Raw genomic sequence first — 14614 nt, forward strand, 5'->3', positions numbered from 1 at the left:
GAACTTAGAGAAGAGCCACCTGGTCCCTGCCACTCGCATACAGCACCTGGGCACCATCATAGATTCGGCCTCGTGCCATGTTTTCCTGTCTCCAGACAGACTGCGCAATCTCAGAGCCAAAATCCGTCAGTGTCGCAAGACTACCACAATGCCAATCGTCCATCTATCCCAGTTACTGGGGATAATGATATCTTGCATCAATGTGGTTCCCTGGGCGCGTCTTCATGCCAGGGAATTGCAATGGTTTCTCCTGCCGATGCAGAGGGCGAAGGCAAGCAACTCGCCCAGGAAAGTTCGACTCCCATTGAAGGTGTCCCGCTCCCTGAAATGGTGGCAGTCACGAGCAGTGGAGAAGGGCTGTCTGTTCAAAGAGCCCGACAGGATTGTTGTCACTACAGATAATAATAATAATAATTAATAATAATAATAATAATAATAATAATAATAATAATAATAATAATAATAATAATAATATTTAATGCTTATAGACCGCCCCCTCTCCCGCAAGGGACTCGGGGCGGTGTACAGTTCATACAAAATATAACAGGATACAATAAAATTAAATTAAATATGTACAGTTGACAATTGACATGGAGGAGGTTAAAATGTAGTTAAAAGAACTGTACAAAGCAGATATAAAATAAATTCAAACCCCTAAAAACAAATACAGTAAATTAAAAAGGCCCTAAAATAACCAGATATAATACATTTGCCAGGAGGGACAGTTGAATTATGCCAGGCCTGCTAATCGGAACAGGTGGGTCTTCAGTTTTTGCCGGAAGGAGCGGAGGTCAGAAGTGGTTCTAATGTCGGGGGGGAGGTCATTCCAGAGGGTTGGGCCCATCACAGAGAAGGCCCTACTCCTCGGTGTCGCCCGCTGGCATTGCCTAGTGGACGGCACCAGGAGAAGTCCCTCCCTGTGTGAGCGTACTGGCCGCAGGGATGTATGTGGGAGGATGCGATCCCGCAAGTAACTAGGTCCCATGCCATGGAGCGCTTTAAAGATGGTAATCAGCACCTTGAAACGCACCCGGAAAACCACAGGCAGCCAGTGCAGCTCGCGCAGGAGAGGTGTTACGTGGGAGTACCTCGTACTCCCCATCACAGCCCGCGCGGCTGCGTTCTGAACTAACTGCAGTCTCCGGGCGCGTCCCAAGGGCAGCCCCATGTAGAGAGCGTTGCAGTAATCCAGGCGGGACGTCACCAGCGCATGAGTGACCGTGCGTAGGGCATCCCGGTCCAGTAGGGGGCGCAATTGGCGCACCAGGCGAACCTGGTGGAACGCCCCCCTTGCCACGGCTGCCACATGGTCATCCATTGACAGCCGGGCATCAAGGAGGACGCCCAAATTGCGCACCCGTTCCACAGGGGGCAATTGTTCGCCCCCTATGGCCAGCGATGGGATCAGCTGGCTGAACCGAGGTGCCGGTAGCCACAGCCACTCAGTCTTGGAGGGGTTGAGTTTAAGTCTGTTGTCCCCCATCCAGACCCCGACGGCCTCCAAACACCGGGACATCACTTCGACAGCCTCGTTGGGGTGGTTTGGAGTTGAAATATACAGCTGAGTATGATCAGCGTAGAGGTGATACTCAACCCCAAAACCACGGATGATCTCACCCAGCGGCTTCACATATGTGTTGAACAGGAGAGGCGAGAGGACCGACCCCTGTGGCACTCCACAAGTGAGTGGCCTCGGGGTCGACCTCTGTCCCCCTGTCAACACACATTGCCTCCGGTCGGAGAGGTAGGAGCCAAACCACCGCAAAACGGTACCTCCGACTCCTATCCCCTCCAACCGGCGCAATAGGATACCATGGTCGATGGTATCAAAAGCCGCCGAGAGGTCTAATAGGACCAGGATAGAGGAACAACCTCTATCTCTGGCCCTCCAGAGATCATCAACCAACGCGACCAAGGCTGTCTCTGTGCTGTGCCCGGGTCGGAAGCCGGACTGGCGTGGGTCTAGATACTCGGATTCGTCAAGGTGTCGTGGAAACTGCTGCGCCACCACATTCTCTACAACCTTCGCTAGAAACGGAAGGTTGGAGACTGGACGATAATTAGCTAGCTCCATTGGGTCGAGTGAAGGCCTCTTAAGCAAGGGCCTCACCACCGCCTCTTTCAAGGCGGTTGGTAAGGATCCCTCACCCAATGAGGCATTCACCAGGCCCAGAAGCCAGCCTCGGGTCACCTCCCAAGATGCCAGTACCAACCAGGAGGGACATGGGTCCATTAAACATGTGGTGGGTCGCAGCCGTCCACGCAACCTATCTAAATCCTCGGGGGCAACAGAATCAAACTCCTCCCAGGATGGTCTCACAAGACTCGCTGTTGGCGGCCCGTCTGGTCCACTGAGTGGGGCCCATCCGCTCCGGATCTGAGCGACTTTGTCCTGCAGATATTCCCCAAATTCCTCTGCTCTGCCCTGTAAGGGTGCCCCCTGTGTCCTCTGTGACAAGAGGGAGCGGGTCACCCTAAACAGGGCGGCAGGGCGGTTATCCGCCGACGCAATAAGGGTGGCGCAATATCTACGTTTGGCCACCCTTAATGCCACAAGGTAGGTCCGCAAGTAGGATCTTACCTGTGTTCGATCAGATTCGGAGCGTGAGGACCTCCACCTGCTCTCTAGACGTCTCCTGTGGCGCTTCATCACCCTCAGCTCCTCGGTATACCAAGGAGCCCGGGTGGGTCGCTGCCGCAGGAGAGGTCGCAAAGGCGCAACCCGGTCCAAGGCCCCAGCCGCCGCCCTATTCCAGGCGGCCGCTAGGTCCTCCGACCGAGCGCGGGTCAGGGCTACAGGTAATGGCCCAAGCTCCGTCTGGAACCTATCCGGCTCCATCAGGTGCTTGGGGCGGTACCAGCGTGGACCGTCTGGTCCCGCCTCCTCGCGGTGGGGAGTAGCGCCAGGGAAGTCAAGCCGGAGACATGAGTGATCTGACCATGACAGGGGTGTAACAGTAAAATCCCCTCTACCCAGATCACTCGTCCACTGCTCAGATACAAAAACAAGGTCCAATGTGTGGCCTCCTTCGTGTGTGGGGCCCTGAATTAACTGGGTCAGGCCCATGGCTGTCATGGAAGCCATGAACTCCCGAGCTACCTCAGACACTGCTCCCGTCGACGGCAGGTTGAAATCCCCCATAACCACAAGCCTGGGGATCTCAACCGCCGTCTCCGAGATCAGCTCGAGGAGCTCGGGCAGGGCTGCTGATGTATAGCGAGGAGCCAAGTATACAATCAGCAGGCCCAACTGCCTCCCTGGGCCCCATTTCACACCAAGGGACTCACACCCGGATATCTGAGGAACAGTGAACTCCCTCGGCTCTAGACCTTCCCGTATAACTACCGCCACCCCACCACCCTTACCCAGGGCCCGAGGCTGATGGAATGCACGGAAACCTGGTGGGCACATTTCCACGAGGGGTAAACCACCCTCGTGGCCCAACCAGGTTTCCGTTATCCCTGCAAGGTCTAGCTCCCCCTCAGAGATCAACTCATTAATGAGGGGGGCCTTGTTGGTTACGGACCTTGCATTGCAAAGCATCAGCCGTAGGCCCGGGCTCTGTAGTTCCTGACCACCTAGGTTGCGGGGGTTGGTGCAAACGACCGGGCATAGCCAACAACCACGGTCTCCCAACCGACCTTGTGATCTTCTCTTGTCCTCGCATCCCCCCCTCCCCGCGACCGTTGTAATCAAACAACCCTCTATTGGAATCACTTGTTCCCTCTCACCCCCCTCTCCGCTCACTTCCTTCCCGGACTCACCTGTCCGTCTGGCACTGGCACTGGCACTGGCGCCTCTCCCGGCCTGGTTATCACACCCCCCCTCCCTGGAACCCCTTAATAACAATAAAAAACTTCTGGATAAAAAGCCCCTCAGCCTCCGTTTCTTCCACCTCTCGGGGTTCACAAACCCGTCATCAAGGCAGGCCCTTGAGAGAGCCAAGGGCCATACCTGCGAGAGCGGGGCCTCCCGCAGGCGGAGCAGGTCCAACCTCGAATAAATAGTTCGTTAAAAGTCCAATGGAATCAGGATGCTAATAAAGGTTGATAGAAAGTTGGTAAAAGTTCATAAAAGTTGATGGTTAATGAGTCGGGGTCTTAGAGGGAGGAAGGAGATGTTAAAATATTTAGATAGAGAAGAAGGGGGTGGGAATGATCGAATACCCCCAATTACATAAAATTGGATAAAACGACGAAGGTGACCACAAGGTGAGAGATTGTTCAAGGTGTTCAGGATGTTCCATGGCAGAGTGACCCAAACGTGGGAGATTATTCGCGCTGGTTCAGGGTGGTTCCTTCCTAGAGGTCCACAGAGACTTACAGTTAGAGTTTGGTGTCCCCTGCTGGCGTTGACAAGGCCTGGGGGGGGCATAGGGGCGTTGGGAGCAGCCAGGGTATGATGGAAAAAACAGCAGAAGTCCAGGCAATGGCGGCCTTCCTTTCCCTCACCCGCCGCCATAGCCACCTCTAGTTGGTCTCTCCCGGCTAACTCACCAACTCCTAGCCATATCTTGTTCTCCTTATTCTCCCCCCCCCCCCAGTCTTAGGTTAGTTGCCAGCAGCAATGCAAATCTCTTGCAAATCTCTTGCGCCTCAAGCCTCACACCCATCTGACCTTTTTTGGTTGTTGTTATTTTGTTGTTATTTTGTTGTTGTTCTCTCCAGCGCTGTTCATGCCAGTATCTTTCACCTTGCACCATTCGTCCTGGGGCAACCCGCAGTCCGCTCCGTGCTGCTATTCCGCTCCGTGTTACTGTTCTCACTGTAGCCACCATTGCAGCCCCGCCTTCTCCTTGCTCCAAACAGCCTTCCTTCTGTTTCTATTTCAGCGCTCTCCGCGCTCTCCGCCAGACTCCAAACTCCTCCGACCACCCTGGCAGCCCAAAATGGGCTCAAAACAAGCCAGGGTGGACAGGCTATCAAACCCTCGGGCCTCGGATGGCATGAGGCCCGGCAGCAGCCCTAATCCATCGGGGAACTCCGCGGCGTTCTCCGGAGCTCAGGAGGCGCCCGCCATCACCGGAAGCTCTCCTCCATGCAAGCCTCTTCGGTTGGGGAGCGCATTGTCAAGGTCAGCTGGCACAGGGCAAGTGGTCTCGCGCGGAAGCGGCTCGAAACATCAACTGGCTGGAGCTGAGAGCTGCCAGACTCGCTCTGCGACGGTTTTGGAAACAACTCCGGGGCCACCACGTGCTTCTGCTGACAGACAATATTGCCACAAAAGCACACATGAACAGGCAGGGTGGCACTCACTCCAAGAGACTCATGGCGGAAGCAGAGGCCCTGGGTCGTTGGGCAGAGCTTCACTTAGCGTCGCTGAGAGCAGATCACATCTCAGGCACCAGCAACGCAAGTGCAGATTGGCTGAGTCGTCAAACACTCAACAGCTCCGAGTGGAGGTTGCATCCGGACCTGTTCGACCAGATTGTGCAACGGTTTGGCCCGCCACAAGTCGACCTCTTCGCCACGGCAAAGAACACTCACCTGCAGAGATTCTTCTCTCGGTACCGGTCTCATCAGGCGGAGGGGACGGACGCCCTGAGGTCCCAGTGGCCCCCCGGGCTGTTATATGCGTTCCCACCTCTACCTCTGATTCCACAGGTAATCTCCAAACTCCTGAGGGAGAGGGCAGAGCTCATCCTGGTAGCTCCATTTTGGCCCAGGAGATCCTGGTTTGCGGATCTGACCGACCTCTCAGTGGAGAGACCATGGAGAATCCCCCCACAGAAGGTGGTACTGACACAGGGGGCAATCACTCACCCAGAGCCCCAGTGACTCCAGCTAGCCGTCTGGCGCTTGAGGGGCAGCTCCTGAGGGACCTACACCTCTCGGACAAGGTCATTCAGACCATACAAGCTTCCAGACGACCGGCCACGACTCGAATTTACGAAGCAACTTGGTCTGCGTTCTCCACTTGGTGCGAACAGCGGAACATTGTGAGCGCTGAGGCTTCTGTGCCTCAGTTACTGGACTTTCTTCAAGCTGGGCTGGACAAAGGTTTGGCACCAGCTACTCTTCGGAGGCAGGTCGCGGCCTTGTCTACCATTCTGGCGAGGCACCAGCCTCAGACATTGAGTCATCACCCCCAGATCAGGAGCTTCCTAAAGGGGGCCTCCAATTTGCGACCCCAGGTGGTGCATAGATACCCAACCTGGAACCTACCATTTGTTTTGCAGGCTTTAACCTCTGCGCCCTTTGAACCGTTAAGAAAGGTTTCACTTCGGCACCTGTCTTTAAAAACCGCCTTCCTGATAGCTATCACCTCGGCCAGACGGGTGTCGGAGATTGCGGCCTTCTCTGTCAGAGAAGAACTTTGTATCATCCACCCAGACCGTGTCATCTTACGTCTGGACCCCACCTTTTTGCCAAAGGTAAATTCTCCTTTCCACAGAGCGCAGGAGGTGATACTCCCGAACTTCTGTCCCAAACCTCAGCACCCCAGGGAGCGCGGCTGGCACAAACTGGATGTGAGGCGTGCTGTTCGAATCTATCTGAAGAGAACTAAGGACCTCAGACGTTCTGAGGCCTTCTTTGTATCCTTTCAACCGGGGTCGTTGGGGCGCAAGGTTTCCTCATCAACTATTGGGCGTTGGCTCCGGGCCTGCATTAAAATGTCTTATGAACACCAAGGCCCGTGTGACGGCCCACTCCACGAGAAGCGCGGCCACGACTGCAGCATGGGCGACCCAGGCGTCCATCCTGGACATCTGCAGAGCTGCTACGTGGGCATCTCCAACGGCCTTCATCAGAAATTACAAAGTGGATTCCTTTGCCTCCGCCGAAGCCTCATTTGGGAGGAGAGTATTGCAACAAGTGGTCGAGGCTCCGGCCAGTGGTGACATTTCCCTCCCTGGAACAAAATAGCTTGGGCATGTCCCTTCCTTGGACTCTCCAAGCAGCGCCATGGAGAATGACCGTTGTCTTACCTGAACGGTCGTTCTCGGGGCACTGCGGGAGAGTCCAAGACCCACCCAGGGTTCATAACTGAATAAGTGACAATTTCCGTGAACTTGCAGAAGCATTGAACTTCCTCGACGGTCAAGACTTCGTTTTTAAAACTGACCCTGTGGAGGCAAAGGAGGCGTGACCAGGGGAAAAAATCAACTCAGTCCTTGGGCAGATAGGCTGTGTTAACCCTTCCTTGGACTCTCCCGCAGCGCCCCGAGAACGACCGTTCAGGTAAGACAACGGTCATTTCCATCACATGACTACAGTGGTTGTAAGTGTGAAAATACCAATAGCATTTAGCACTGTATACCTCTTCATAGTGCTTTACAGCCCTCCCCCAAGTGGTTTACAGAGTCAGCTTATTGCCCCCAACAATTTGGGTTCTCATTTTACCGATCTCAGAAGGATGGAAAGTCAACCTTGAGCTGGTCAGGATCGAATACCTGACAGTGAGTTAGCCAGCAACACTGCATTCTAACCACTGTGCCAACATGGCTCGAAGTCACCTTTTTCATGCCATTGTAACTTTGAACTGTCACTAAATGAACTGTTGTAAGTTGAGGACAAGCTGTACTAGGTGTCTAGGGCTGCATGCAACCCATGGCCAAAGGTAAGATATGCCTGCCTTATAGTGTAGTATTTCTAGGGTGAATGGGAAGGGGGGGATTTGCTCAAGAAAAACAGAGATGGTGAGGAAGTCTGATCTGCAGACTCCTCAAAGGACTTCCTTTTCCTTAGTTCCTCCTTGTTCATGATCATAGGAACAAATGCATGAACAACTTTGCTATCATGCAGGTCTGAAATTCATCACAATCCCTTTGATGGAAGCAATTCATATAAAATGCACAAGGGACAGAGAATTGGTATGATGGTTCCTTGCAGCTAGTGGGTACTCTTCTTCCTTCTTGGGCACCAAAGGGCCTGCTACTTGCATTGGAAGACTCACTCTAGATATTATTTAATATTTTTGTATTTCACAGCCTTCAACTTTGTGGAGTAATACAAAGATTTGGGCACAGAACTTGTGTCCCTCCAAGTGATGCCCATTATAGCAATCCAGCTTTGTCTGCATAAGTCATTGCCATGACAATAATTACACAAAGGAAGACTTTGCCAGAATTCTGGGCTAGCGTGCTGTCAGAACTTACTCCTATTTCTGCCTGAATAACCCAGACTGATTTGTCAGGAAAAACAGAACCATGTTTTGTCAGTGATCTGAAATTTATACACAGACCATCAGGATTGCACAGGAAAGGGAAAAAAAACACGCTCTTATAAAAAATATTTGGCTCACTAATCAGCGCAGGATTATTGCAGAATCTGGTCATACTCTTCCTTTACAAGCCAGCAACAGGATCAAATTTTAACATATTTAAAATACTGTAAATGTAGAAATATTTGAAGATGAGACCCTGAAAATGGGAGACATAGCCACAGGATATTAGCCTTCCTTTTGCTTTTAATAAAATCCAAGAAGAATTTTCTGATATGCTTTAAAATGATTTTTATTTAAAGGAAATGTTGGGTGAGCTCTTCACACCTGTAGAAACACCAGAAGCACCAAACAGAGGGTTCTTCAAAGGTCTCTTTGGAGGTGGTGCGCAATCACTTGACAGGGAAGAACTCTGTGAGTTGATTTCATCATTTTTCTTTAAAACAAACTTATCATATGAGGGGAATAGAAAATTAAACACAATTTATCAGTCCAACATAAACTAAAAGTTTAGAAAGAAATTGTTTATTTCCTCATACAAACTATGAATAAGCTTCATTTATAAAAGGATGGGGTTGGTTCTCTTTAATATAGAATTCATACAGTTGTATAAATACTTAAAGGTGTCTGTAATTTTAAAAAATGGGATAGAGTCTTTGTTAAAACACTTTTTTAGTTCCATCCAGACAGAAAACTGAAAAAAGGCATTTCTAGTTTCCATGGGATGCACTAAAATACAACTACACATATGGGAGCAAGTATCCTGTAAACATTCCTCCTAGATTAGATACCAATAAATGGATTTATATCTTTTCATATAGATTATTGTTCATTAATATATTTTCCATTTTCTGTTTTAAACAGAATACATAGTTTGTTGCATGTAAAAAATACCATTAAAAGAATCCAAATGCAAAGTTTAAATAGGTACTCATAAAACAGAAATTAATATCTCTGCAAGTACTTACCTATTAGAAAGACATTGGATTTTTTTTTCTGAATATAAATGCAAAATATTTATTAATCTCCAGCAAGTGAAAGCAGTTCAAGATACAGAACGGATATATAATTATATAAAGATAATAATGATAATAGCTGAGAATTATAACCAGGTCTACAGCTCAACCAAAATTAGGTTCCGGGGGGGGGGGGGTGTTAAAGCACAATGACTATATATGTATACTTTTCTGTTATATCACTTTTTTTTTACTAAAAAAGGAGGAGAAAAATTAAATATGTATATTGAAAAAGAATTATAAATACCAAAAACATAAAAGGGAGCTTGCTCAGAAGCTGAAATACACCAAGTAAATGAGATGAAGGGTGGGAAGTAGAGGAGAAGGGTAAGGGAAGAAGGCAGGAATAGGAGAGAGGGCAAGGGAGAGGGAAGAGGAGGAGAGAAATGAGGAGTGGTAAGGGGAGGGAGGAGAAGGCGAGAGGAGGGGGAAGTTGAGAAGGATGACAGAAGGAAGAAAGGAGGTAGGGAGAAAGAGGAGAGAGGGAGAAGAAAGTGACGGACAAAGTACAAATATGGTGTATGGAGAGCAGAAGAGCCAATAATTGGTTTTGGGGAGTTGTTGGTAAGATGAATTGATGTAAACATTTAATAATACAATGTGATGTTGGTTATGAAATAGTATACATGTGATATGTTGTGAAAATGGAAAAATAAAAAACTTTAATAAAAAAAGATACAGAAAAAATCTAAATCTTACAAATAGGAATTTACAAAGTTTAGAGAAGATTATACTAGAAATTGAGGCACTGAAACATATTGATGTTATATTTAAGCAAGATATTAAAAATTACTGTGAGTCAGAACTATGCTGACACACATTGCAATCCACTTTTGTCATGTATATTCAGTGACTTCTTAAAATCTTCCAATGCACATAATATTATTAAAATATAATAATACTGATCTCTCTTTTATTGGTAATAAAATAATGGCAAACCATTAGTAGTTTTACTGAATACTTTTCAGTTTCTGACTCATAAAGACAAAGACAAAGGTGGTTGAAATAATACCCTTCGTTGTTACAACTTCCCTCCTTTTCTTTCCTTCTCTTTTGTTTTATATTTAGAAACAATGCTGCAGCATAATGTAAAACAGTGTTTTTCAAATTTAGCAACTTTTAAATGTGTGGACTGTTGAAGTCCATACATTTTAACTTCATGAAGTGAAGAACATGATATAAAACACTTAAGGACTGTTGAGGAGCCAAACCAATCTACACAACTAATAGCCACACGAAGGGCTTTAACTAACACTCCAGTCCCCATGCCTGGAACACATCTGGGTCTTAAGAAATTTCTGAAAAGCCAGCAAATCAAAGACAATCTAATTTGGGGAGCGGGGGGCAAGGGGGCTCCAAAGGGCAAACTGAGCAACAGAAAAGGCTTACTTTGTAGTTTACTACTTCATTATGAATTGGATAAGGAACATACAATTCATTGGTGTATTAACTTCCTCTAAGTAATTTCAAATAACATTTTTAAAATAATGTATATAGTTAAATAGGGATAAGATATTGACTATATATTGCTGTTAGAATTATTGAATAATTTTAAACACATTATTTTCATTTGGCTTTATCATAAAGTATATGGTTTCATCTCTCCCAATGTGTAATTTTGATTACGAGTAGTAAGTTCTCCTCTGCAAGGAATGTAAACATAATTTGTTTTTTTCTTGATATGGTCAGTTGGTGAATCCACAGCTGGAAAGGCATCAAGAAGCCTTGCCCAGCATATACCAGGTCCTGGTGGTATTGAAGGAGTCAAAGGAGCAGCATCAGGAATAGTTTGTGAGTTGGCACGAGCCAGAATAGCATTGGATGAAAGAGGGCAAAAATTGGGAGAGCTGGAAGAACGAACAACAGCCATGTTAACTAGTGCTGATTCTTTCTCAAAGCATGCACATGAGGTACGTCCTTCCCGGGTATCAGTTGCCTTTTTTACAAGAAGGCCAATTCTTTTGGTTTATTCTTTCCAGTTTGAATAGAGCACCATGAAAACTAGTTCACTGTGGATATTCTGGGGAAGGAATGTGAATATTCCCATTATGTCAGCAGTTATGATCAGATGGGCTTTCCTGGTCATCTTTATTGGAATTAATTGGTTGTTATATTGTTATAGGCAGAAACTAAGAAAATGAATTCATGCAATTTATATTTGGGAGGTTCATTTTTTTCTATACCACTTTAACTATGTATCTATTCAATTATTTATTTTACTTTGTAGTCTTTAGAATAAATGGTATTGTGTATTCTCTCAGATGCATTATTATATACTCTGTTCCTTTGTTTTGCTTTTAGATGATGTTGAAATGCAAGGATAAAAAATGGTACCAGTTCTGACAACACATTTTCAAATACATCTCTATAACTTTACCTTGAAGAAAAATCTTTTCATTAACTTCTGCAGGACCAGCAAAGCTGGAAGGGTGTCAGCCAATGGGTACAGATGTTTCCTAGCACAAATTATGCACTGGTTTACCTCAGTCGTACAGCTTTAACTGAGGATCATTGTATTTAAAACTGACACCCATATCGTGAGGGTGTGTTTGCGCATCTGCGCATGTATGTGTGTTATCTGTGGGCTGACTGGGAGCTTGAGAACAGAATTGATGGCAAAGAGAACACATGGACAAAAATAGAAAATTTGGAATCAAAAGAGCAGGGGCAATGCAGGATCTATCCTGTGTTAATAATTCATATGCCAAAAGTTTTGTGCTATTGTTGTTGCTGCCAGTGTTTCATCCTCCTTCAGGAGGCTGCAATAAATCAGGGGTCCAAGAGCTAGAATAAAGTTCATTTTATGGGACTATTAACTGATCTACACCTTTCCTCCTTAAAAGCACATTCATAAAGCTGTCTGAAAATGACTTATTCTGCTACCATTTCTCTGATCTGATAAACTGGAAATACACAAGTTCCATCTTGAATCTACACATAGTTCACATGCAGTCACATAATCTCTTCTTGGACCCCTGATCTAATAGTATTGTCTTTGCATCTTTATATTGTTGCTGCATTGGGACTTCATAATAAACCATGGCATGCTTTTGCTTCAGTTTTTGTTTAACTATAGCTTTGTCCATATTCAACAAGATTACTTATAATGCCTGTGACTTACTGGTCTGAAATAAGCCATCTTCATAATCCAGTTTGAAGCTAGCTTGTTTCAATAAACTTTAGGTAAGTTTGACCACATATGACCATATAGCATTAAACTGCTCTTAATCAGATGTGAAAGCTTCCAATTTGTATGGCCATATCTGAGAAGCAGAAGAAAGGAACATGTAAGCTCAAGGCTTGCTGTCGCTCATTTCTCTCATAATAATCCATGTTTTTTGTGATGTCCACATGCAGCCAGCATCAAGTAAAAAATAAGATGATAAGTTATTTTGCATCATAAAAACACAAGTGATTGACCTGCACATCATGCTAAAAGTTTTCATTTGTGTTATGGCTGTCTAATGTGAAAAGTAAAAATATCTCTTGCAATGATACATATTTGTCATCTTTCAACCAGTTATATAAATATATATATATATATTATTTTCCTGCCAATATAGCTGGATCAATTTATAATTTTTTACATGGATACAAATTTAATTCATGCTGTACAACTTACTTTGTGTGTTTATCAGAATGTATTTGTGTAAGAATTTAAATATCAGGTATGTAGCTAGCTTACATGCCCAATCAGGTAAACTTGTCTTCAGTTCAGTGTTGAACTCTTAAGATACAACTTTCACAATTTATCAATTGCATTGTACTAAAATATATTCAGGAAAAAAACAGAATTTAATTTCAAAATAGTTTCTAAGTCAAACCCATCAGCAAAGAAGTTGGCTCCTTAATCTGAGGGTGCTTATTTGGAAACAAGTCTTTTAATTTGAAAGGAATTTTCTTCCATGTAAGTGCCCTTTGATTCACTGCATAGATTACACAATAAAGTTAAAGTCAGAGTGGATTGTTTTCAAAGCACTCAATATTTTACCACTTTAGGAACTGGTAGATTCTTATGTAGATTTGTATGAGAGGAGGGATTTAAGATGTGCCAAATTGAAGCAGTATATTTTTAGCTAATAAAGGCTGCACCAAAGCCATATTATAAAATATAATTTATTTTAAAATATTTAGAAAAATACATAATTAAGAAATGTTTGTCATGTTGGAAATCCGAAATAGTGACTAATTTGTGATCATTTGCAAACAGCCTTAATTAGTTTAGGCTTTATTTAAGCAAGTGCCAGTATATGGCCATTCAGAGGCTTGAGTTTTATTTTTCTAAACACTTGCCCAAACTGCAAATGTTGAATGAATTATTTGATATGCATGTCTGAAGTTTCAGCCAAAAGAAAATTTCCTGTTGTTGGTTAAGCAATGGTTTGGCTCAAAATATTATTTGGATATGCATTTATCTGTAATATGGTTCAGTCCACGTTAAAAGTTACTGACTGGCATTGTTTAATGAAGTCTTTCAAATAAATTAGATCTACTTCTGAAAGAATATGATTTAAGAAACCTTTCATTTAATAAACCTAAGCCCTTACAGTCTGGTTACAACACTGGGTGGGTAGACGTGCAAACTTCAGGAAAGTTGAAATCTGTTTCTCTCTTGGGGTTGCTAATGTATTTTGCTAGTATATTTAAAGCATTAGATTATTACCTCTCTTCAGTGCAGCTTTGGGTAAGGATTCTATGAAATTCACTTAATGTATCAGAGAGAAAAATTTCAATATTCCTGGGGATACATTGATTCAACAAATGGTTCTTGCCACCAAGATTTGAGCCAGATATAAAACTACTTGCTTTCTTAATTTGCTTGTATGACATTTAATTATAGTACAATTGTGGGGTGTTTTAGGGGTGTTTTACTTGAGTTTATAAGAATATGTTGAATAAGATCCATAAGCCAAATTTTTAAAAAGTATGTGATATAAGCATAAAAATGTTAACTTATTATTGTAACTTCCCTATGCATTCACTTGTCAGTTGCTAATTTTTGTTGTTGTACAAATAGTATGATCTAGCTTAAAATTGTTAAGTTTTGTTGATTTCTGATGGAAACATTTAAGCACATGCTAAAACAATTTCCTATTGATTTCTTCGCTCTTACCTTGGCTTGATTGTGTCTTGCAGTCAGAAGCATAAACCTCAGTACACTTAACTGAAACGTGATTTCCCTTAAGGAAAAAATGTTTTACAGCTACAAATAAGCAGAATAGTAATTCTTCCAGTTGTAAAAGTGGATGGAAAAGAGAACGCTATAATGAATCAAGAATTAATGATATCAGCTTTCTTACCTGCTGGAAGTGCGCCACTCATTCTGAATTCTCATTACCTTATTCTGAGGTGATCTCCATTATGCATTTCTGAACAAGTATTTGATAGATGACAAGCTTCATGAAGGAGATGCCAACAAATACCTTCTAAACTT

The 14614-nt window shown here is 44.7% G+C and overlaps 1 protein-coding gene across 4 annotated transcripts in view; it reads left to right on the forward strand.

Moving 5' to 3' along the window:
• Positions 1–13684, forward strand: part of STXBP5 (syntaxin binding protein 5) — a 135704-nt gene extending 122020 nt beyond the window's left edge. For all 4 annotated transcript variants that reach the window (XM_081945643.1, XM_081945644.1, XM_081945645.1 and 1 more), the window contains 3 exons: positions 8467–8578; positions 10870–11090; positions 11482–13684. In XM_081945643.1, the coding sequence (XP_081801769.1) occupies positions 8467–8578; positions 10870–11090; positions 11482–11523 (375 nt within the window). In that variant the 3' untranslated portion in view covers positions 11524–13684. The remainder of the gene's footprint in view (positions 1–8466; positions 8579–10869; positions 11091–11481) is intronic.
• Positions 13685–14614: the final 930 nt, after the last annotated feature.

This window comes from Natrix helvetica (assembly GCF_964273705.1).
Source record: "Natrix helvetica genome assembly, chromosome: 2".
In the NCBI taxonomy this organism is placed as follows: domain Eukaryota; kingdom Metazoa; phylum Chordata; class Lepidosauria; order Squamata; family Natricidae; genus Natrix; species Natrix helvetica.